The sequence below is a fragment of the Lepidochelys olivacea genome, assembly GCF_965140295.1.
Source record: "Lepidochelys olivacea isolate rLepOli2 genome assembly, chromosome: 25".
Classification (NCBI taxonomy): domain Eukaryota; kingdom Metazoa; phylum Chordata; order Testudines; family Cheloniidae; genus Lepidochelys; species Lepidochelys olivacea.
This window is the reverse complement of record NC_140435.1, coordinates 5,847,248-5,872,437: the sequence shown is the minus strand read 5'-3', so window position 1 is coordinate 5,872,437 and position 25,190 is coordinate 5,847,248. Positions and strand designations below refer to the sequence as shown.

General features: G+C 57.4%; 1 protein-coding gene across 1 annotated transcript in view; it reads left to right on the top strand.

The window, feature by feature from the left end:
* The window catches only part of FBN3 (fibrillin 3), a 287,866-nt gene that overhangs the window by 212,293 nt on the left and 50,383 nt on the right, over positions 1-25,190 (top strand). Inside the window, exons 29-37 of the mRNA XM_084614426.1 lie at positions 320-442; positions 2,833-2,958; positions 3,059-3,184; positions 3,705-3,827; positions 7,673-7,795; positions 8,841-8,966; positions 9,985-10,107; positions 10,514-10,636; positions 14,708-14,869. Of these exons, the coding sequence (XP_084470552.1) occupies positions 320-442; positions 2,833-2,958; positions 3,059-3,184; positions 3,705-3,827; positions 7,673-7,795; positions 8,841-8,966; positions 9,985-10,107; positions 10,514-10,636; positions 14,708-14,869 (1,155 nt within the window). The remainder of the gene's footprint in view (positions 1-319; positions 443-2,832; positions 2,959-3,058; positions 3,185-3,704; positions 3,828-7,672; positions 7,796-8,840; positions 8,967-9,984; positions 10,108-10,513; positions 10,637-14,707; positions 14,870-25,190) is intronic.

Here is a 25,190-nt window from a genome sequence, read left to right as displayed (position 1 = left end):
GAGGGCGCCAGGATGGACAGCCCTACGCACAGCCATGCCTCAGCCACTGCCAGGCCCCATCTGTAACAGGCTTAGTTAGTGCCCGATGTCCTGGTGCGGGCTGGACAGCAAGAGGCCGGGAAGGCAGCAGCCCTTCCTCCGAGTGCCCATGGGGGCACTGTAAGCCACTGCCCCTGTCTGCAGGGCCCACGGCGCAGGTGCATACTTCTGTCCTGCAGCTCTCTGGGTGCTGGCAGTGCCATGTGGGTCCCGTCTGGCTGCGTGGCTTGTGCCCAGCAGGAGGCCTGGCAGTGACTGGGGCGTGGCTGTTCCCATGCAGATATTGACGAGTGCACCATCATGAATGGCGGCTGCGACACGCACTGCACCAACTCGGAGGGCAGCTACCAGTGCAGCTGCAGTGAAGGCTACGCCCTCATGCCGGACAAGAGGTCGTGTACGGGTGAGTGGGGATCTGGCTCTTCTAGTGCTGGCATACGGGCTGCGCAGGGCGCTGCAGGATGCAACACAGCCTTGCACTGGGGTTGGGTGGGACTATCTTTGGGCCTTGTCCTGTGAGGTGAAGGGCACGAGGTGGGCTCCACTGGCTCATGCTGAAGACAGCGATTAGCGCTGTGCATTGACGGACACCCCCAGCTCCCCCTGCCCTCAGCCCTGTGCACTGACGGGCACCCCAGGCTCACCCTGCCCTCAGCCCTGTGCATTGACGGACACCCCCAGCTCCCCCTGCCCTCAGCCCTGCGCACTGACGGGCACCCCAGGCTCCCCCTGCCCTCAGCCCTGCGCATTGACGGGCACCCCCAGCTCCCCCTGCCCTCAGCCCTGTGCATTGACGGACACCCCCAGCTCCCCCTGCCCTCAGCCCTGTGCACTGACGGGCACCCCAGGCTCACCCTGCCCTCAGCCCTGTGCATTGACGGGCACCCCAGGCTCACCCTGCCCTCAGCCCTGTGCATTGACGGGCACCCCCAGCTCCCCCTGCCCTCAGCCCTGCGCACTGACGGGCACCCCCAGCTCCCCCTGCCCTCAGCCCTGTGCATTGACGGGCACCCCCAGCTCCCCCTGCCCTAAGCCCTGCGCACTGACGGGCACCCCCAGCTCCCCCTGCCCTAAGCCCTGCGCACTGACGGGCACCCCCAGCTCCCCCTGCCCTCAGCCCTGCGCACTGACGGGCACCCCCAGCTCCCCCTGCCCTCAGCCCTGCGCACTGACGGGCACCCCCAGCTCCCCCTGCCCTCAGCCCTGCGCACTGACGGGCACCCCCAGCTCCCCCTGCCCTCAGCCCTGCGCACTGACGGGCACCCCCAGCTCCCCCTGCCCTCAGCCCTGCGCACTGACGGGCACCCCCAGCTCCCCCTGCCCTCAGCTCTGCGCACTGACGGGCACCCCCGGCTCCCCCTGCCCTCAGCCCTGCGCATTGACGGGCACCCCCGGCTCCCCCTGCCCTCAGCCCTGCGCATTGACGGGCACCCCCGGCTCCCCCTGCCCTCAGCCCTGCGCACTGACAGACACCCCCGGCTCCCCCTGCCCTCAGCCCTGCGCACTGACGGACACCCCCGGCTCCCCCTGCCCTCAGCCCTGCGCACTGACGGACACCCCCGGCTCCCCCTGCCCTCAGCCCTGCGCACTGACGGACACCCCCGGCTCCCCCTGCCCTCAGCCCTGCGCATTGACGGACACCCCCGGCTCCCCCTGCCCTCAGCCCTGCGCACTGACGGGCACCCCCGGCTCCCCCTGCCCTCAGCCCTGCGCACTGACGGACACCCCCGGCTCCCCCTGCCCTCAGCCCTGCGCACTGACGGGCACCCCCGGCTCCCCCTGCCCTCAGCCCTGCGCACTGACGGGCACCCCCGGCTCCCCCTGCCCTCAGCCCTGCGCACTGACGGGCACCCCCGGCTCCCCCTGCCCTCAGCCCTGCGCACTGACGGGCACCCCCGGCTCCCCCTGCCCTCAGCCCTGCGCACTGACGGGCACCCCCGGCTCCCCCTGCCCTCAGCCCTGCGCACTGACGGGCACCCCCGGCTCCCCCTGCCCTCAGCCCTGCGCACTGACGGGCACCCCCGGCTCCCCCTGCCCTCAGCCCTGTGCACTGACGGGCACCCCCGGCTCCCCCTGCCCTCAGCCCTGTGCACTGACGGGCACCCCCGGCTCCCCCTGCCCTCAGCCCTGTGCACTGACGGACACCCCCGGCTCCCCCTGCCCTCAGCCCTGTGCACTGACGGGCACCCCCGGCTCCCCCTGCCCTCAGCCCTGTGCACTGACGGGCACCCCCGGCTCCCCCTGCCCTCAGCCCTGTGCACTGACGGGCACCCCCGGCTCCCCCTGCCCTCAGCCCTGTGCATTGACGGACACCCCCGGCTCCCCCTGCCCTCAGCCCTGTGCACTGACGGGCACCCCCGGCTCCCCCTGCCCTCAGCCCTGTGCACTGACGGGCACCCCCAGCTCCCCCTGCCCTCAGCCCTGTGCATTGACGGACACCCCCAGCTCCCCCTGCCCTCAGCCCTGTACAGGACACGGGTGTGTGGTGAGCCAGGAGCAGCTGAGTTGGGACATTTCCTGCAGGCGCCCTGGCCTGCCCAGCAATGTCAGGCCCTGAGCCAGCCTCCCAGTGGCGGTTGGATTTGGAGCCTGAGGGAGCCCCTGGCTCAATCTCTTTGCTGCCGGCCTCTGGCAACACTGGCTTCCCACCCAGGGACCCTCGTGGCTGTAGCCCTGCCACCCGGCCTGCCTTTCTCCGTCACCACAGACCCCCTCCCGTGTCCAGTGATCCCCCTTCATGACCACCTTGGGGCTCCAGGCCCCTGCTCTGACAGCTTCTCCCTCCCCCGCCAGATATCGATGAGTGCGAGGACAACCCAGAGATCTGCGATGGGGGCCAGTGCACCAACATCCCGGGGGAGTACCGCTGCCTCTGCTTTGATGGATTCATGGCCTCCCTGGACATGAAGACGTGCATCGGTGAGATGGCCGCCCCCGGGGGTGGCTGGGAAGGGAGGTTCTGGGACCTGCCCCGGGCCCTGGCACTGGGCTGCGGGTGCTGAACCGTGTTCTCCTACAGATGTGAACGAGTGTGACCTGAACCCCAACATCTGCCTGCACGGCGAGTGCGAGAACACCAAGGGCTCCTTCATCTGCCACTGCCAGCTCGGCTACTTTGTCAAGAAGGGGACGACGGGCTGCACAGGTGGGAACGCCGCCATGCCAGTGCCCTGGGCTGTGGGGAGCCAGTGCCTGGGTCAGGTGCTAGCTAGGCAGGAGCAGTGCCACGTGGCAAGACCAGCCCCTGGGCAGCTGGCTCCTTCAGGGACCCCTCCACCCCAGAGGGCAGGGACTGCCAGGGCCAGAGCCAATGAGTCACCCGCATTAGGCTCTAGGCAGGAATCTGTTCCCAATTGATTTGTATCCCTGGGGCCTGACTCTCCTCTTACCACAGTCTGTCCCCACCGTCCCAGCGGTCACACACTGCTCACCCCAGTGTGTCCCCACTGCCCCGGGGGTCACTCACTGCGCAACCCCTCCATCGCCCAGAAAGGTCACTCCTGGGTCAGCCTGGTCCATACCTATGGGCACCAGTGGGGTCACTTCTGGGTCGGCCTGGTCCCCGCCCCATGGGCACTTGGGGCCTAGTAGCCCCTAGGTTGTCCCCCCCTCACTTGGGATGAGGGGCCTGGCTGGGTCAGGTCTAATGCACTTCCTTTGTGCAGATATCGACGAGTGTGAGATTGGCGCTCACAACTGTGACGTGCATGCCTCCTGCATCAACGTGCCTGGCAGCTTCAAGTGCAAGTGCCGCACGGGCTGGCTTGGAGATGGGCTGAAATGCAATGGTGAGTTCCCAGCCCAGACGGGGAGGCGACTCGAGCAGCTCCTAGCACGTGGCCAGGTCCCTGGCCATGTGCACCTGCAGATACTGGGGTCAGCTGTGCACACACAGTGCTCCAGGGGCCAACAGGGCATTGTGTTTGTGACAGGTTGGATCACAGAAAACCCCTTGGGAGCTGCCAACTGATGTGCCGGGACGACTTCTAACCCGTTTTCCCTGCCAGCTTGGGACTCCGGGACCTTGCCAGTTTGAGCCAGATGTGCTAGCCTGTTACAAACCCAGACCCAGGCCAGAGCCACGTCCCCCAGCAGCTGCAGGCTAAACTGAAAACAGCTTAAGAAGTGTTCCTGTCTCTAACACTCAGATGCCCAGCTCCCAATGGGGTCCAAACCCCAAATAAATCCATTTTAGCCTGTATGAATCTTATACAGGGTAAACTCATGAATTGTTCACCCGCTATAACACCCTCTATAACACCCTCTATAATACTGATAGAGAGAAGGCTAATGTAGTGCCAATCTTTAAAAAAGGGAAGAAGGAGGATCCTGGGAACTACAGGCCAGTCAGCCTCACCTCAGTCCCCGGAAAAATCATGGAGCAGGTCCTCAAAGAATCAATCCTGAAGCACTTACATGAGAGGAAAGTGATCAGGAACAGTCAGCATGGATTCACCAAGGGAAGGTCATGCCTGACTAATCTAATCGCCTTCTATGATGAGATTACTGGTTCTGTGGATGAAGGGAAAGCAGTGGATGTATTGTTTCTTGACTTTAGCAAAGCTTTTGACACAGTCTCCCACAGTATTCTTGTCAGCAAGTTAAAGAAGTATGGGCTGGATGAATGCACTATAAGGTGGGTAGAAAGCTGGCTAGATTGTCGGGCTCAACAGGTAGTGATCAATGGTTCCATGACTAGCTGGCAGCCGGTATCTAGCAGAGTGCCCCAAGGGTCGGTCCTGGGGCCGGTTTTGTTCAATATCTTCATAAATGATCTGGAGGATGGTGTGGATTGCACTCTCAGCAAATTTGCGGATGATACTAAACTGGGAGGAGTGGTAGATACGCTGGAGGGCAGGGATAGGATACAGAGGGACCTAGACAAATTGGAGGATTGGGCCAAAAGAAATCTGATGAGGTTCAATAAGGATAAGTGCAGGGTCCTGCACTTAGGACGGAAGAACCCAATGCACAGCTACAGACTAGGGACCGAATGGCTAGGCAGCAGTTCTGCGGAAAAGGACCTAGGGGTGACAGTGGACGAGAAGCTGGATATGAGACAGCAGTGTGCCCTTGTTGCCAAGAAGGCCAATGGCATTTTGGGATGTATAAGTAGGGGCATAGCGAGCAGATTGAGGGACGTGATCGTCCCCCTCTATTCGACATTGGTGAGGCCTCATCTGGAGTACTGTGTCCAGTTTTGGGCCCCACACTACAAGAAGGGTGTGGATAAATTGGAAAGAGTCCAGCGAAGGGCAACAAAAATGATTAGGGGTCTGGAACACATGACTTATGAGGAGAGGCTGAGGGAACTGGGATTGTTTAGTCTGCAGAAGAGAAGAATGAGGGGGGATTTGATAGCTGCTTTCAACTATCTGAGAGGTGGTTCCAGAGAGGATGGTTCTAGACTATTCTCAGTGGTAGAAGAGGACAGGGCAAGGAGTAATGGTCTCAAGTTGCAGTGGGGGAGGTTTAGGTTGGATATTAGGAAAAACTTTTTCACTAGGAGGGTGGTGAAACACTGGAATGCGTTACCTAGGGAGGTGGTGGAATCTCCTTCCTTAGAAGTTTTTAAGGTCAGGCTTGACAAAGCCCTGGCTGGGATGATTTAATTGGGGATTGGTCCTGCTTTTGAGCAGGGGGTTGGACTAGATGACCTCCTGAGGTCCCTTCCAACCCTGATATTCTATGATTCTATGATTCTATGATATGCACAGCTGTTTGCCCCCCCCCAGGTATTAATACATACTCTGGGTTAATTAATAAGTAAAAAGTGATTCTATTAACTACAGAAAGTAGGATTTAAGTGGTTCCAAATAATAACAGACAGAACAAAGTGAATTACCAAGCAAAATAAAATAAAACACGCAAGTCTATGCCTAATACAGTAAGAAAACTGAATACAGACAAAACATCACCCTCAGATGTTTCAAGAAGCTTCTATCACAGACTGGACACCATCCTAGTCTGGGCACAGTTCTTTCCCCAGTACAGCCCTTGTTCCAGCTCAGGTGGTAGGTAGGGGATTTCTCATGATTGCAGCCGCCTTTGTTCTGTTCTACCCCCTTATATAGCTTTTGCATAAGGCAGGAATTCTTTGTCCCTCTCTGGGTTCCCACCCCTCCTTTTAAATGGAAAAGCACCAGGCTAAAGATGGATTCCAGTTCAGGTGACATGGTGACATGTCACTATAAGATTTCAAGCCCTCATTCCTCCCAGCCTGACTCACAGGCATAGGTACCGACCCTATAAGTGTTCCGGGGCTGGAGCACCCACAGGGAAAAATTGGTGGGTGCTCTGCACCCGCCAGAAGCTAAGCACCCCGCCCCCCCCAGCCCCAGCTCACCTCCGCCTCCACCTCCTTCCCTGAGCGCGTCATCCCCGCTTCTCCTCCCAGTGCTTGCCATTGCGAAACAGCTGTCTCGTGGCATAACAAGCTGTGGAAGGGAGCGGGGAGGAGCGAGAACGTGGCGCGCCCAGGGGAGGAGGCGGGGAAGAGGCAGGGCTGGGGTGGGGATTTGGGGAAGAGGTTGGAATGGGGGTGGGGCAGGGGCAGGAAGGGGTGGGGCAGGGGTGGAGTCGTAGCGGGCTAGGGGTGGGGGGGAGCAAGCAATCACCAGCGCCAGGAGAAGTTGGCACCTATGCTCACAGGAAGGCCTGCAAGCAAACAGAGCCATAGTCAATAGTCCTGGTTGATGGGAGCCATCAAGATTCCAAACCACCATTAATGGCCCACACTTTGCATAACTACAATAGGACCTCAGAGTTATATTTTATATTTCTAGTTTCAGATACAAGAGTGATACATTTATACAAATAGGATGACCACGCTCAGTAGATTATATGCTTTGTAATGGCACCTTACAAGAAACCTTTGGCATGAAGCATATTCCAGTTACATTATATTCACACTCATTAGCATTGTTCATAAAATCATATAGAGTACAACGTCACAGTGTTGATATGGGCAATGTGTGTACATATGTGTCAATGTCTCAGGCAGTGTGTGTGTGTCTGTATGTGTGTGGCTCACAGGCAGTGTGTGTGTGTGTCATGGGCAGTGTGTGTGTCAGTGTGTCACAGGCAGTGTGTGTGTGTGTGTGTGTGTGTGTGTCATGGGCAGTGTGTGTGTCAGTGTGTGTGTGTCAGGGTGGCTCACAGGCAGTGTGTGTGTGTCAGGGTGGCTCACAGGCAGTGTGTGTCTGTATACACGTGTCAGCGTCTCAGGCAGTGTGTGTGTGTCAGGGTGGGTGGCTCACAGGCAGTGTGTGTGTCAGGATGGGTGGCTCACAGGCAGTGTGTGTGTCAGGGTGGGTGGCTCACAGGCAGTGTGTGTGTGTCAGGGTGGCTCACAGGCAGTGTGTGTGTGTCAGGGTGGGTGGCTCACAGGCAGTGTGTGTGTCTGTATACACGTGTCAGCGTCTCAGGCAGCGTGTGTGTGCGTCTCACAAGCAGAGTATAGGTGTGTGGAGCTATGCTGTCCGTCTGGGTGTCCCCGTGTTCACCAGTGGGGGATGGAGAGCCAGGAGGCGGAAGCCCAGCCCAGGCACTCAGACCCCAGCCTGTAACCCTGTGCTGTCCCCGGGCTCAGACCCGGAGACAAGCAATCCTCTCACTGGGCTTCTCCCCACAGACCTGGATGAATGTGCCACTGAAGAGCACAAGTGCAACCTAAACGCCAATTGCGTGAACACACCCGGCTCCTACCGCTGCGCCTGCCGAGACGGCTTCTCCGGCGACGGCTTCTCCTGCTCAGGTACAGGGTGTCCGGACGCTGAGGCAGAGAAAGGGGCCTGACGCCCACCTAGGACTGCTCCAGTCTAGCCCAGCTGTGGGGAGCAACTGATCGCTCCCCGGCTACTGTGGGGGATGCAGAGACAGGGTAGAGAGACCCTCCCCTCCCCCACCAGCCCCCATCCTCTGGGATGCAAACCCTGACTGACAGCCAGATATTCCCCAAACCGCACCCATCCTGTTCAGTTACCCATGGGATCCCCCCATCCCCATCTGCTGGTTTATTCTTGGGATCCTCCCATCCCCACCCACTCAGTTACTCATGGGATCCCCCCATCCCCACCCACTGGGTCACCCATGGGATCCCCCCATCCCCACCAGCCCGGGTACCCATGGGATCCCCCCATCCCTACCCACTGGGTTACCCATGGGATCCACCCATCCCCACCTGCTTGGGTACCCATGGGATCCCCCCACCCCCACCCATTGAGTTACACATGGGATCCCCCTATCCCCATCTGCTGGTTTGCTCTTGGGATCCTCCCATCCCCACATGCTTGGTTACCCATGGGATCCCCCCACCCGCTCGGTTACCCATGGGATCCCCCCACCCCCCACCTGCTCGGTTACCCATGGGATCCCCCCACCCGCTCGGTTACTCATGGGATCCCCCTACCCCCCACCCGCTCGGTTACTCATGGGATCCCCCCATCTCCATCCACCCGTTAACGGTGGGAGCACTCTGGCCAGCTCCCCATGCCAAGGGCATACTGAGAGCTGTCCCATCACGAGCTGTGAGGTCTCCTGCCTTCGTGCCTGTGGGGGATGGGTAACCTGCTCTAGGTCAGGGAGCCCTCCCGAAAGCGTGCATCTCCTGCAGGTGCTTTTGGGAACCCCCCAACAATACCTAGCTTCCTTTCCTCTCCTGTGGAGCCTCCTCCAGCTGCCCATGAGCCGGGGGGAGGGGGCACAAGATTGTGGCGGCTCCTGGGAGTTTCCCTGGGTGGGGTGGAGGCTCCGGCCTTCTTCCCACTGATGCGTTGACGTGCTGGTGACCTCTCCTGCAGACGTGGACGAGTGTGCGGACAACGTGAACCTGTGTGAGAACGGGCAGTGCCTGAACGCGCCCGGGGGCTACCGCTGCGAGTGCGAGATGGGCTTCAACCCCACGGAGGACAGCAGGGCCTGCCAGGGTAAGAGCACGGCTCCTGCAGCACGGCACTGCCCAGGTTTTCTACGCTGCCCCAGCACAGCCAGGTCCTTCACGCCATGCTGCTGCCCAGTGCAGGGCTCTGGCCCTGCCGCCACCCCAGGGAGCACACCAACGCTCCAGTCACCGGCTCCAGCCAGGCAGCTGAGGACCCAGGGAGCTGGCGTCTGGTGTAGTAGGCTCAGGAAGGCCGAGGCCTCTTTCCAGGGAGTGCGAGGAGCCACCCAAATTCCTGCCTATGAGTGTGGCCTGGCTGCTCAGACATCACACCCAGCCCCCCCCACAGCACCCTTGGCCGCAGCTGGGCTGCAGACCTCGGACCACTGCACTGCTCTGGCTGCCTGCTCCGCTGCTGCTGCTTAGCAGCACCTCGGTGAGCCTGTGACGTCTGCTGAGCCCAGAGATCCCCCGGGGCAGGCGCCCGGCCCTTCCCCTCCCATGGAGATCCCCCGGGGCAGGTGCCCGGCCCTCCCCTCCCACGGAGATCCCCCGGGGCAGGCGCCCGGCCCTTCCCCTCCCACGGAGATCCCCCGGGGCAGGCGCCCGGCCCTTCCCCTCCCACGGAGATCCCCCGGGGCAGGCGCCCGGCCCTTCCCCTCCCACGGAGATCCCCCGGGGCAGGCGCCCGGCCCTTCCCCTCCCACGGAGATCCCCCGGGGCAGGCGCCCGGCCCTTCCCCTCCCACGGAGATCCCCCGGGGCAGGCGCCCGGCCCTTCCCCTCCCACGGAGAGCTCCCTGGGGCAGGCGCCCGGCCCTTCCCTCCCACAAAGATCCCCCGTGGCAGGCGCCCGGCCCTTCCCCTCCCACGGAGATCCCCCGGGGCAGGCGCCCGGCCCTTCCCTCCCACGGAGAGCTCCCTGGGGGAACGGCTAGTCGATCCTGGCTGGCAGGAATCCGGCCTGGCCTGTTGTTGCTGTCACATGTTGGGTCGTGGGGAAGCTGCTCCGCTGGCCCCAGAGCCCAGCTAGCTCTGACGTGCCCAGCTCTGTCTCCCTGGCAGACATCGATGAATGCACCTTCCAGAACATCTGCGTCTTCGGGAGCTGCCAGAACCTGCCTGGGATGTTCCGCTGCGCCTGTGATGACGGCTATGAGCTCGACAGGAGCGGAGGCAACTGCACAGGTAGCTGGGGCCAGCGCCTGGGGCAGGGGGTCCCCTGGGGACTGGTTCTCTGAGACCCTCCCTGGTCAGCGTCCTGGGGTCACCTGCAGGGGAGGAACTGGTCCCAGCCCTGGAGGGGAGCCTGGCACCCGGGAGCTGAGCGACAGGCCCTGCGGGCTCCATGTTTGCCCTGGGCAGGGCTCGGCCGAACCAGGGCCAGGTGCCCATGACCCTGCAGCGGCCTCAGTAGACCGCCTGTTGCTCGGCTGATCCTGAGGCCTGAGCCCTGGCAGAGGGCGGGGCGGGGAGGGGTGGTCTGTCGTCTCCTGGGGCGTGGGAATGCTCTGCCTCCCAACCGGGGCGATCGCTGAGGTTTCCCTGGTGATGAGTGATTGCTCCTGATACTGACCTGTCCCCGTCCCTGCAGACGTCAACGAGTGCGCGGACCCCGTGAACTGCATCAACGGTCTGTGCGTCAACACCCCGGGCAGCTATCTGTGCAACTGCCCCCAGGACTTCGAGCTGAACCCCACAGGAGTGGGCTGCGTGGGTGAGTGCAGCTTCCAGCAGAGAGCAGCCCCGCCAGGGCCTCCCCCGTCCCCACTCCCAGGGTGAACCAGCCTTTCCAGGGTTCACTCAGCCCCATTCATTGGTGGAGACAGGAGAGGTGCAGAACCTGCCTAGAGGGGTGTTTCTCTCTGGCTCCAGACTCTCGTGGGTGGCTCATGCCCTTGAGGTTTCTGTCTTGTCCCATGTAACTGGGGGGGTCGTTCTCCAGGCAAAGTGCTAATCCTGCTTTCAGTCCTAGTCAGACCTTGGCCTCCAGGAGACTAGAGGCAGTGAGTTCCACAGGTTAATTCAATGTCTTTTTCTTGATAGCTGGCTCCCTCCACAGCCCCCAGCACCGTCTGCTCACATCCGGGTCCTCACAGCCCTGGTCAGGGACGCACATGGTGGGTGTGGGGGCAGGGGTGGGGGATCCCCACTGTTCACAGGAGGGTGGGTGAGGGGCCAGAAGAGCCACCTCGAGTTGCTCAGCTCTTTCTGCTCCCTCCTCCCACACCCCTCCTGTCGGCCCTGGGAATGCAGGGAGAGCACCACCTCCCTCCTTCGGCAGCCCTGATTGGCTGCTCTGACTCAGGAGGCAGGGCAGTGGGGAAGGCAGCCAATCAGAGGGAGTTTCCCCCAGGCTACCTGTCTGAGCATCTGTTGCACTTTAAGATCTGAGCCTGTGAATGTGACCCACAGACCCTGACCCCCACCCTGCACTGTGACCCACAGACCCTGACCCCGACCCCCACACTGTGCTGTGACCCACAGACCCTGCTCAGCCACCCCGACCCCCACACTGCGCTGTGACCCACAGACCCTGACCCCAACCCGCACCCTGCGCTGTGACCCACAGACCCTGACCCTGACCCTGCACTGTGACCCAAAGACCCTGACCCCGACCCCCACACTGCGCTGTGACCCACAGACCCTGACCCCAACCCTGCACTGTGACCCACAGACCCTGACCCCGACCCCCACACTGCGCTGTGACCCACAGACCCGGCTCAGCCACCCCGACCCCCACACTGCGCTGTGACCCACAGACCCCGACCCCCACACTGCGCTGTGACCCACAGACCCTGACCCCGACCCCCACACTGCGCTGTAACCCACAGACCCCGACCCCCACACTGCGCTGTGACCCACAGACCCTGACCCCAACCCCGACCCTGCACTGTGACCCACAGACCCTGACCCCCACCCTGCACTGTGACCCACAGACCCTGACCCCGACCCCCACACTGCGCTGTGACCCACAGACCCTGACCCCGACCCCCACACTGTGCTGTGACCCACAGACCCTGACCCCAACCCCGACACTGCGCTGTGACCCACAGACCCTGACCCCAACCCGCACCCTGCGCTGTGACCCACAGACCCTGACCCTGACCCTGCACTGTGACCCACAGACCCTGCTCAGCCGCCCCGACCCCCACCCTGCGCTGTGACCCACAGACCCTGACCCCAACCCTGCACTGTGACCCACAGACCCTGACCCCGACCCCCACACTGTGCTGTGACCCACAGACCCTGCTCAGCCACCCCGACCCCCACACTGCGCTGTGACCCACAGACCCTGACCCCAACCCGCACCCTGCGCTGTGACCCACAGACCCTGACCCTGACCCTGCACTGTGACCCACAGACCCTGCTCAGCCGCCCCGACCCCCACCCTGCGCTGTGACCCACAGACCCTGACCCCAACCCTGCACTGTGACCCACAGACCCTGACCCCGACCCCCACACTGCGCTGTGACCCACAGACCCGGCTCAGCCACCCCGACCCCCACACTGCGCTGTGACCCACAGACCCCGACCCCCACACTGCGCTGTGACCCACAGACCCTGACCCCGACCCCCACACTGCGCTGTAACCCACAGACCCCGACCCCCACACTGCGCTGTGACCCACAGACCCTGACCCCAACCCCGACCCTGCACTGTGACCCACAGACCCTGACCCCGACCCCCACACTGCGCTGTGACCCACAGACCCTGACCCCGACCCCCACACTGTGCTGTGACCCACAGACCCTGACCCCAACCCTGACACTGCGCTGTGACCCACAGACCCTGACCCCAACCCGCACCCTGCGCTGTGACCCACAGACCCTGACCCTGACCCTGCACTGTGACCCACAGACCCTGCTCAGCCGCCCCGACCCCCACCCTGCGCTGTGACCCACAGACCCTGACCCCAACCCTGCACTGTGACCCACAGACCCTGCTCAGCCGCCCCAACCCCCACCCTGCTCTGTGACCCACAGACCCTGCTCTGTCACCCCGACCCCCACCCTGCACTGTGACCCACAGACCCTGACCCCAACCCCCACCCTGTGCTGTGACCCACAGACCCTGACCCTGCACTGTGACCCAAAGACCCTGACCCCGACCCCCACCCTGCACTGTGTCCCACAGACCCCGACCCCCACCCTGCACTGTGACCCACAGACCCTGACCCCGACCCTGCACTGTGACCCACAGATCATGACCCCCACTCTGCGCTGTGACCCACAGACCCTGACCCCGACCCTGCGCTGTGACCCACAGACCCTGCTCAGCCGCCCCAACCCCCACCCTGCGCTGTGACCCATAGACCCTGACCCCGACCCTGCGCTGTGACCCACAGACCCTGCTCAGCTGCCCTGATCGCACCTTGCACTGTTCCTGCCTCTGGGCGTGCGCACAGCTGCCTCCCTCTAGGTGCTCAGGTGCTACCTGCCTTCTAAGCCCCAGCGCAATCCACGGACCAGGGGGATAGGCCTCCTGTGCCTGTCATACCCATGGGGTCGCTCCAGCAGGTGTACTCGGGGATCACCTAACTCCACAAGAGCCAATTGTGGGGGAGGGGCAGGAATCTCCCGTACAGCCTTGAGCCCAGTGATTACAGCACTCACCTAGGATGGGGCAGACCTGGGTTTAATTCCCCCTCTGCCTCATGGGGAGAAGGGATTTGAACGGAGTCTCCCACCCCTCAGGCAGGGGCCCTAAACACAGCATCACAGAGTCTTTCTCTGGCCCAGTTCATGTTAATTAGTTGATTATTTAATTAAAGTGGAACAACTTTGACAGGCACGATTGCGGGAGACTTGCGGGCGGTACCACTTCAGTGGTCAGCGCACTGGGAGGTGGAGGACCCCGGCTCAGATCTCCTCTCCCTACCCTGGGGGATCAGCCACTGGGCTACAGGCTCCCAGGGCTGCCTCCTCCCACTTCCCCCGGCTGGTCTGTGTGAAGCTGGGCGGGCACCTCGCTCTGTCTTGCTAGAAACGAGACAGGTACGGCCACACTGCAGCTGGGAGGGGCTTCCCAGCACGGGGTGAGCAGCCCGAGCGAGCCCACTGAAAACAGCAGCGTGGACATTGTGGCACAGGTGATGGCTTGGGCTGGCCGCCTGAGGGTAGCCTGGACTCAGGAGACAGCCGGAGCCACCCCCAGGCTGCAGCGTCCACGCTTGTAGTGCGCTAGCTCGAGCCGAGCCAGCGCAGGTCTCTCGGCCGTGCCGGGAATCAGCCCTCCCAGCTGCAGTCCCATCGGCGCTAAGTCACCAGCCTCCAGGAGAGGGCTCCCGCCTGCGGCTCGCTGGCCAAGCTAGCGTCTCCCTGCAGCCGGGACCTACCGAACTCCATGAGAGGAGCAGGGCTTAGCACAACCCCGGCGTCAGGATCTCCCTCTGGCTAGCTCAGCAGGCTCCCGAGCAGGCTGGCTTTTGTGAATCCAGGGGGATTTTTGTGAATGCTCTCCCTATGCATTGTCCAGGGACCTGGGTGCCTAACTCAGCATTGTGGGGCATGGGTGTTCCTGCGATTTGCTGGGTGCTATGTCCCTTTGTGGGGCTGGGCCAGAGTTGCGGCCTGGGGAAAGCAGGCGAGCTTTGCAGCACTGTGGTGATGGTGGCAGACAAGGGGAACTCTGCTGTTATCAGGAGGGGCAGGTCCTGGGCCATTGCCAGAGGCTTCCCCCATTGCTGCCAGGGTCTGCTGCGGCCCTCCCTCTCTGCCAGCTGCGGCGGCATGGGGGGCTTTGCTCACCCAAGGCTCACTGTCTCCTTTCTACCCTCCCTGTGCAGACACCCGCGTCGGGAACTGTTTCCTAGACACTCAGGACCGCGGGGATGGTGGGATCTCGTGCAGCGCTGAAATCGGGGTGGGCGTCACTCGGGCCTCCTGCTGCTGCTCACTGGGCCGTGCCTGGGGGAACCCCTGTGAGCTCTGCCCTCCAGCCAACACAAGTGAGTAGGAGAAGTGCTCTGGGGTGAATCTCACGTGCAGTGGGGTTAGCGCTCTGCTGTGCTCCAAAGGGCAAGGACAGGTTGGACCTGGGACATGGGGAATCGGGGGCAGGGGTATGGGCTGCATCGCTGCCTGCAGTGGGGTCAGGTGGACAGGTGGGGCCTGGTTGCATCGCTCTGTATCAGGGAGGGTGGGATAAGCTGAGGGCTGAGTGCAGGTGGGACAGAGACTTTTAGACCAGGCAGGACCATCATGATCATCTAGTCTGACCTCTGGCACTTTGCAGGCCACAGAACCTCACCCACCCACTGCTGTCATAGGCCCAGAACTCTGGCTGAGTAACTGGTGCCCTCAAATCTTGATTTAAAGAGAATTCACCATTTACTCTAGTTCAAATCTCCAAGTGACCCGGGCCCCAGGCTGCAGAGGAAGGCAAAAAACCACCAGGATCTCTGCCAATCAGACCTGGGGGAATATTCTCTCCTGACACCAAATGTGGTGATCAATTGGACCATGAGCGTGTGGGCAAGACCCACGAGCCAGACACCTGGGAAAGGAATCTCTGTAGTAACTCACAGCCCGTTCCCTCCAGTGTCCCATCACCAGCCATTGGGGATATTTGCTAGTAGCAGTCGCGGATGGGCTACATGAAGTTGTAGACAGGCCCCTCAGACCATCTCCTCCATGAACGTATCTGGCTCAGTCTTGAGCCAGGGTAGGCTGTTTGGGAAGCCTATTCCCCATGGAAGGCTGTTCCTCCTGTGCTGGTTAGAAACCTTCATTGAACTTTGAGCCCAAACTTGCTGATGATCAGTTTATAGACATTTGTTCTTGTGCTAAGGTTGGCCCTTAACTTAGAGAACTCCGCCACCTCTTGGTGTTTATCCCTCCGGTTTATTGAGAGCGATCGTATCTCCCCTCAGCCTTTGTCCGCTCAGGCTAAACAAGCCAAGCTCCATTGCACAGCTGGTGGAGTTTTTAACTTTGATGGTACCTGTCGGGGGGGCCCGAGTGCCCTCTTTTGTCTCCCGTACATCATCCAGCATAAAAGGGGGAGCTGCCCCAGACACCTCAGTTTCCTCCTACAGCCTGTAACAGTCGTGGGAGCTCCCTGGCCTTGCTTCTCCAAGTCGTTACTCAAACTACAAGCAGCACCTTGTAGAGCTGGTGTAACTGAGCGCACAGGGCCCGTGTAGAGCTGGTGTAACTGAGCACACAGCGCCCGTGTAGAGCTGGTGTAACTGAGCACACAGCACCCGTGTAGAGCTGGTGTAACTGAGCGCACAGCGCCCGTGTAGAGCTGGTGTAACTGAGCACACAGCGCCCGTGTAGAGCTGGTGTAACTGAGCACACAGCCACCGTGTAGCACTGGTGTAACTGAGCGCACAGCGCCCGTGTAGAGCTGGTGTAACTGAGCGCACAGCGCCCGTGTAGAGCTGGTGTAACTGAGCGCACAGCGCCCGTGTAGAGCTGGTGTAACTGAGCACACAGCCACCGTGTAGCACTGGTGTAACTGAGCACACAGCGCCCGTGTAGAGCTGGTGTAACTGAGCGCACAGGGCCCGTGTAGAGCTGGTGTAACTGAGCGCACAGCGCCCGTGTAGAGCTGGTGTAACTGAGCACACAGCGCCCGTGTAGAGCTGGTGTAACTGAGCGCACAGGGCCCGTGTAGAGCTGGTGTAACTGAGCGCACAGGGCCCGTGTAGAGCTGGTGTAACTGAGCACACAGCAACCGTGTAGAGCTGGTGTAACTGAGCACACAGCACCCGTGTAGAGCTGGTGTAACTGAGCACACAGCGCCCGTGTAGAGCTGGTGTAACTGAGCGCACAGCGCCCGTGTAGAGCTCGTGTAACTGAGCACACAGCGCCCGTGTAGAGCTCGTGTAACTGAGTTCACAGCGCCCGTGTAGAGCTGGTGTAACTGAGCGCACAGGGCCCGTGTAGAGCTGGTGTAACTGAGCACACAGCCACCGTGTAGAGCTGGTGTAACTGAGCGCACAGGGCCCGTGTAGAGCTGGTGTAACTGAGCACACAGCGCCCGTGTAGAGCTGGTGTAACTGAGCGCACAGGGCCCGTGTAGAGCTGGTGTAACTGAGCACACAGCCACCGTGTAGAGCTGGTGTAACTGAGCGCACAGCGCCCGTGTAGAGCTCGTGTAACTGAGCACACAGCGCCCGTGTAGAGCTGGTGTAACTGAGCGCACAGGGCCCGTGTAGAGCTGGTGTAACTGAGCGCACAGGGCCCGTGTAGAGCTGGTGTAACTGAGCGCACAGCACCCGTGTAGAGCTGGTGTAACTGAGCGCACAGCAACCGTGTAGAGCTGGTGTAACTGAGCGCACAGCGCCCGTGTAGAGCTCGTGTAACTGAGCACACAGCGCCCGTGTAGAGCTCGTGTAACTGAGTTCACAGCGCCCGTGTAGAGTTGATGTAACTCAATAGTTAGTTAATTAGTAAAAAAAAAGGAAAAAAAAATTGTTGTTGTTTGTGTGGCTCTGGGTGCTCTCTCTGAGTCCCGGCCCCTGCACCCGAGCTATGCCAGACTCCCTGGGTTTCAAGCCCTGATGCCCTTGTTTCACGACAGTGCCTACTAGTGACCCTCACACCAGCTGCCTTAAGTGTTTGGGGGAGCTCATCTGAGTGAGAAGCGTACAAAGCCGTTAAGCTCCATTCTAAAGAGGACAGGGCAGCCAGATGGAAACATCGGTGCTACATCCTCCATTGAAGCAATCTGCCCCTGGCTGGGTCCCGAGCACCTTGGCATCAGTCCATGTGCACCTCTTCAAAGGCAGGAGGGTGTTTGCAGAAGAAACAATCCTCTGAGCACACCTCTAAACAGGGGAGTTGACTGACTCCACAGCCCAGCGTGGGCCTGTCGAGACTGGCTCCCAGAGCACCTTCATCAGCATCTCCTTGCGCCGGGTACCACAGAGCGTCTGCCCGGTGCCTTCTACTCCCGGGTGTTTGCAGCGGAGAGAGAGTTGTTAAACTGTCACCATCAGTTCAAGAAACTTGCCTGGCACCGACACCCAAGGCACTGCCTTCAGCTCTGCCCATGTAGCCCCATCGCATCTGGCCATCAGCATACCCGCTAGGCCGTAGAAAGCCACAGATGATCTCCTCAGCTCCTTTTCCTTCAGAGTCAGAGCCTCCTTCACACTGCCGGCGGGTACAGCATCGCCGTGGTCACAAGAAGAATCTTCTTCCTTATCAAACTCTGCAGTAGGATCTTGTGTGTTCCAGCCTAGCCAGTCCCATGATCAGGAGTATGCCACCTGCCTGCCCTGCTCAGAGCCTCGCTACCACCAGGGGACTGATCAAAGGGACCCTTGAGCTACACGTAGTTGGGGACCGGGGCTGTACCAGTGACCCTTTTGGAATGTGTGAGGCTTCCCCCCTCTGCAGCCTCCTCAGCTGGCTCCATCTACTCAGCGTCAGGAGCATTAACACTGCAAACACCCTAGTGTTGGCACAGAGCCCGGCACAGGCAGAGTCGGGATCCCTGTCACAAACAGCCTGGACCAGGATAACGATAGCATCCTCTTCCTCATCCCCTGACGAGGCAATTGTGATGGAGCCTGTTCCTCCGCCTCCTCGTGATGTTCAGACTCATCCAGAGCCGTTGAGGAGGATGGTTATGCCCTAGACGTCCACCCAGAGGAGGCCCAGGAAAAATCCCACAAGTGGCGACATTCTGAGATCAGTTTCAGAGTGATAGAATCATAGAATCATAGAATATCAGGGTTGGAAGGGACCTCAGGAGGTCATCTAGTCCAACCCCCTGCTCAAAGCAGGACCAATCCCCAAATAAATCGTCCCAGCCAGGGCTTTGTCAAGCCTGACCTTAAGAACTTCTGAGGAAGGAGATTCCACCACCTCCCTAGGTAACGCATTCCAGTGTTTCACCACCCTCCTAGTGAAATAGTGTTTCCTAATATCCAACCTAAACCTCCCGCACTGCAACTTGAGACCATTACTCCTTGTTCTGTTATCTGCTACCACTGAGAACAGTCTAGATCCATCCTCTTTGGAACCCCCTTTCAGGTAGTTGAAAGCAGCTATCAAATCCCCCCTCATTCTTCTCTTCCGCAGACTAAACAATCCCAGTTCCCTCAGCCTCTCCTCATAAGTCATCTGTTCCAGTCCCCTAATCATTTTTGTTGCCCTCCGCTGGATGCTTTCCAATTTTTTCACATCCTTCTTGTAGTGTGGGGCGCAAAACTGGACACAGTACTCCAGATGAGGCCTCACCAATGTCGAATAGAGGGGAACGATCATGTCCCTCGATCTGCTGGCAATGCCCCTACTTATACATCCCAAAATGCCATTGGCCTTCTTGGCAACAAGGGCACACTGTTGACTCATATCCAGCTTCTCATCCGCTGTAACCCCTAGGTCCTTTTCTGCAGAACTGCTGCCTAACCATTCAGTCCCTAGTCTGTAGCGGTGCCTGGGATTCTTCCATCCTAAGTGCAGGACCCTGCACTTGTCCTTCTTGAACCTCATCAGATTTCTTTTGGCCCAATCCTCTAATTTGTCTAGGTCCCTCTGTATCCTATCCCTACCCTCCAGTATATCTACCTCTCCTCCCAGTTTAGTGTCATCTGCAAACTTGCTGAGGGTGCAATCCACACCATCCTCCAGATCATTTATGAAGATATTGAACAAAATCGGCCCCAGGACTGATCCTTGCGGCACTCCACTTGATACCAGCTGCCAACAAGACATGGAGCGGTTGATCACTACCCGTTGAGCCCGACAATCTAGCCAGCTTTCTATCCACCTTATAGTCCATTCATCCAGCCCATACTTCTTTAACTTGCTGGCAAGAATACTGTGGGAGACCATGTCAAAAGCTTTGCTAAAGTCAAGGAACAACACATCCACTGCTTTCCCCTTATCCACAGAGCCAGTTATCTCATCATAGAAGGCAATTAGATTAGTCAGGCATGACTTGCCCTTGGTGAATCCATGCTGACTGTTCCTGATCACTTTCCTCTCCTCTAAGTGCTTCACAATTGATTCCTTGAGGACCTGCTCCATGATTTTTCCAGGGACTGAGGTGCGGCTGACTGGCCTGTAGTTCCCCGGATCCTCCTTCTTCCCTTTTGTAAAGATGGGCAGTACATTAGCCTTTTTCCAGTCGTCCGGGACTTCCCCCGATCGCCATGAGTTTTCAAAGATAATGGCCAATGGCTCTGCAATCATATCTGCCAACTCCTTTAGCACTCTCGGATGCAGCGCATCCGACCCCATGGACTTGTGCTCGTCCAGCTTTTCTACATAGTCCCGAACCACTTCTTTCTCCACAGAAGGCTGGTCACCTCCTCCCCATGCTGTGCTGCCCTGTGCAGTAGTCTGGGATCTGACCTTGTGCGTGAAGACAGAGGCAAAAAAAGCATTGAGTACATTAGCTTTTTCCACATCCTCTGTCACTAGGTAGCCATGTTAGTCTGTATCAGCAAAAAGAATGAGGAATACTTGTGGCACCTTATAGACTAACAAATTTATTTGGGCATAAACTTTCGTGGGCTAAACCCACTTCATCAGATGCATGCAGTGGAAAATACAGTAGGAAGATAGATATAGATATAGATATAGATATAGGTTAGATAGATAGATAGATATACAGAGAACATAAAAAAATGAGGGTTGCCATACCAACTCTAACAAGACTAATCAATTAAGGTGGGCTATTCTCAGCAGGAGAAAAAAAAACTTTTGTAGTGATAATCAGGATGGTCCATTTCAAACAGTAATAAGAAGGTATGAGTAACAGTAGGTGTCAAGGTTCCTTCCCCACTCTGAACTCTAGGGTACAGATGTGGGGACCTGCATGAAAACCTCCTAAGCTTACTTTTACCAGCTTAGGTTAAAACTTCCCCAAGGTACAAATTATTTTACCCTTTGCCCTTGGACCTCCACTGCCACCACCAAACGTTTATCTGGGTTTATTTTTATTAGGAAAGCATTGTTAGGAAACGTCTTTCCCCAAAAAATCCTCCCAACCCTTGCATCCCACTTCCTGGGGAAGGTTTGGTAAAAATCCTCACCAGTTTGCATAGGTGACCACAGACCCAAACCCTTGGATCTTAAGAACAATGAAAAAAAGCATTCAGTTCTTGAAAAGAAGAATTTTAATAGAAGTAAAAAGAATCACCTCTGTAAAATCAGGATGGTGAATACCTTACAGGGTAATTAGATTCAAAACATAGAGAATCCCTCTAGGCAAAACCTTAAGTTACAAAAAGACACAAAGACAGGAATATCCATTCCTTTCAGCACAACTTAATTTCTCAGCCATTTAAAGAAATCATAATCTAACGTATATCTAGCTAGATTACTTACTAAGTTTTAAGACTCCATTCCTGTTCTGTCCCCGGCAAAAGCATCACACAGACAGACAGAGGCCCTTTGTTTTTCTCCCTCCTCCCAGCTTTTGACAGTATCTTGTCTCCTCATTAGTCATTCTGGACAGGTGCCAGCGAGGTTATCCTAGCTTCTTAACCCTTTACAGGTGAAAGGATTTTTCCTCTGGCCAGGGGGGATTTTAAAGGTGTTTCCCCTTCCCTTTATATTTATGACAGTAGGGGAAAAATTAGCATGGGGAAATAGTTTTTACTTTGTGTAATGACTCATCCACTCCCAGTCTTTATTCTGCAGAACTGGAATTAATTTGCGAACTGGACACCATTACCTTAGGCTTGAATAAAGACTGGGAGAGGATGAGTCATTACACAAAGTAAAAACTATTTCCCCATGCTAATTTTTCCTCTACTGTTATTCACACCTTCTTGTTACTGTTTAAATGATCATCCTGATTATCACTACAAAAGGTTTTTTTCTCCGGCTGAGAATAGCCCACCTTAATTGATTAGTCTCGTGAGACTTGATATGGCAACCCCCATTTTTTCATGTTCTCTGTGTATATATATCTTCCTACTGTATTTTCCACTGCATGCATCCGATGAAGTGGGTTTAGCCCACGAAAGCTTATGCCCAAATAAATTTGTTAGTCTATAAGGTGCTACAAGGACTCCTCATTCTGAGATCTGTGGCTCCAGCAAGAACAGCTCTCCTGATAAATAAAGCTATCTTAGCTGTCCTCTGGCAGACCTTGGCTTCTCTGCTTCTGACTGCAAAAAGCTGGGAGAGATGGTACAGTGTCCCCTCCCGGAGTTAGAGCACCATATAGCCATCCTCCTCCAGGCTCCCTTGTAGTGCCAGTAGCCAATGCAAAGGAGAGACGGAGCGCCTCCAACTTTGCATTGCAAACTAGCAAGCTTTGCTTGTGCGCCAGGATTTCACCCGGTGGGATACGGTTCAAAGACGAGCTCTCAGATGAGGTGAAGCAGGAGTTCCAGTCTTCAGTAGAGGAGAGCAGTTTGGTCACCAGAACGGCTCTGCAGGCAGGTCTCGATGCAGCAGACTCTGCAGCACGCAGCACATGGCAGCGCTGCTTCCATGTGGTAGTACTCACCCCGGTTACACGCTTCTGGCCTCCCTCCAGAGGCGTGGCAGACACAGACAGTCCGGGACTTCCCTTCGGAAGGGCTGACGCTCTCCTCAGAAACGAGGGACAAGACTCTGCGGCGTCTCAAAGACTCTAGAGCGGCCCTGAAATCCCTGGGCGTTTCCGCCCCAGCAGTGAGAATCATAGAGTCATAGAATATCAGGGCTGGAAGGGACCTCAGGAGGTTCTAGTCCCACCCCCTGCTCAAAGCAGGACCCATCCCCAATTAAATCATCCCAGCCAGGGCTCTGTCAAGCTGGGCCTTAAAAACCTCTAAGGAAGGAGATTCCACCACCTCCGTAGGTAACGCATTCCAGTGTTTCACCACCCTCCTAGTGAAAGAGTTTTTCCTAATATCGAGTGAGGTGGAAGGCGTTCCATCCTCATCAGTCCCAGCATTTTCAGGGGTTTGCTCCTCGAGCCCAACACCTGCCAAGGAGAAGGAGCAGAGGTGACAAACCACCACCACCTCCCTCTGCTTCCCAGCCGCCACTTCTTCAAGGCAGGCAGCATCTTCTGAGAGCCCATGGGTAGGGGCAGGCCAAGAGCAGATGACCAGTTCCCAGAGGGCCGTCTTTTTCTTTTCCAATGTCCCACATGTCTGTCATGCTTGGGCCCACACCACAACAGATCGGTGGGTTCTAAGCATGGTGAAAGTCAGATATACACTCCAATTATTGCTAGCCCTATTCCCCCCACCCATCCCTCTGTAGGGAGCCCTCTCATGAGATAGTATTACTGCCAGAGGTCCTCGGAGGAGCTATCTAGGAGGTCCCTCCTTTTTGCAGGGGAAAGGGGTTTTTCTCCCAATACGTCCTGATCCTGAAGGCAAACCCCCTTTTTCCTTCAGGATCAGGAAGTATTGGGGAAAAAAGGCCTAATTTTAGATCTAAGGCAGTTAAACAAGTTCCTGAAAAAAATCAAAATTCCAGATGGTCACTCTAGCTTCCATTATTCCTGCCCTGGAGCCAGGGGACTGGTATGCTGCTCGCAGCTTGAAGGACGCCTACTTTCACATGGCGATTCATCAGCACCACAGAAAATTTCTTAGATTCACTGTCAGCGGCTGCCATGAGCAGTTCACAGCCCTTCAGTCACTCAGCTGCCCCTTGTGTTTCTACAGAGCATATGGCGGTGGTAGCAGCTTTCCTCTGGAGCTTAGGGATCCCTTACCTGGCCACCTGGCTGATCTCAGGGGTGTCCAGCATTCGTGTAATCCAGTCCCCCTTCATTGCGCTCAGCCTCCTGATCAACGTAGCCAAGGCAGGCCTGTCTCCAACAGAGACAACAGAATTTATCTGGTGCTGGTGCTGGTGACAAAGGGCCTTTCTGTACATACAATGCGAAGCCTCGCTCTGGACTTACAGGCTTACCGTCTCCCATCAGCAGAGGAGTCCTGCTCCAGAGAGGTGCCGGGGACACTGCTGAATAGGAGAAAACCATCAGCAAGGAAATTTACCCTGTGAAGTGGAAGAGGTTTTCTGTCTGGTCAAGGTGGAGAGCTATTCTAGCTTCTATTCTGCATGTGCTGGACTCTCTTTTGTGTCTGAAACAGCAAGGATTGGTGATTGGGTGGATCAGAGTTCATCTTGCAGCTGTACCAGCATTCCATCCTCTGCAGATAACTGCTTCCTTTTCCCCAACTCAATGCCCCCAGGAGTTTGAAAGGGATTCGACAGACCGTTTGCATGCGTACGGAATCCAACTCTTTCATGGAGCAAAGTTTACAGGTCCCCCTGTGAGCCTCTAGCGACCTGCTCTCTGTTGCACCTTTCAACAAAGATAGCATTTTCAGTAGCTATTACACATCAGCCAGAAGAGATGGGGAGTTGAGAGCATTAGTATCAGCCCCTCCATCACCATGTACTGTTTTTACGTAAATAAAGTCTACCATCATTCCATCCAAGTATTTCTACAGAACTGGTCTCCACTTTTCATATAAACCTAGGTAGTTTGCTTCCTGATCTTCCCAAACTTCATGGTAGTAAAGGAGAGGAGACACTGCAAACATTCGACATTATGAGAGTGTTAGCATTTATCTGGACTGGACTACAACTTTCAGGTCTTTGTCTCAACAGTTTATTGCATTTGCAGAGAGACTGAAGGGCAGTCCAGTTTCCACACAGAGGATTTCATCATGGTATCCAGTTGTATTCACTGGTGTTACCAGTTGGCTAACGTGAAGCCACCAGATAGTGTAGTAGGTCATTTGACTGGATCCCAAGTGGCCTCTGCAGCATTTCTGGCTCAAATTAGACATTTGCAAAGCAGCAGCCTGGTCATCAGTCACATGTTTGCCTCTCACTACACAATCCCTCAGCAATCTAGAGATGATGGACAAGTGGTCCCCCAGTCCCTGTTCAAATAGACTCTGAACCTATCTCTGGAGGGGATGCTTGTGAGTCACCTGCCGTGGAATGGGCATGGGCAATCACTCGAAGAATAAAACACGGTCACTAACCTTGCCATAACTGTTGTTCTTCGAGATGTATTGCGCATGTCCATTCCATGACCCGTCCTCCCTCCCTTCTCCATTGGAGTTGCTTCAGTAGAAAGGAGCTGAGGGAGGTTGGGGCAGCTCAGCCCTTCATGCCTGTGCAATATGCACATGACAGCAGGGGGCGCTCGGGCCACCATGACGAGTAACATTAAGGGTAAAAATTTTCTGACGCCTGTGCACTGGAGTGCCCAAACACTGACCGTGGAATCGAGTTGTGCAACACATCTTGAAAAAAAACACTTACAGAAAGGTTAGTAACTGTTTTTTCTCCATTCCTCTCATCATCTGAATAGCCCTTCTCTGCACCTGT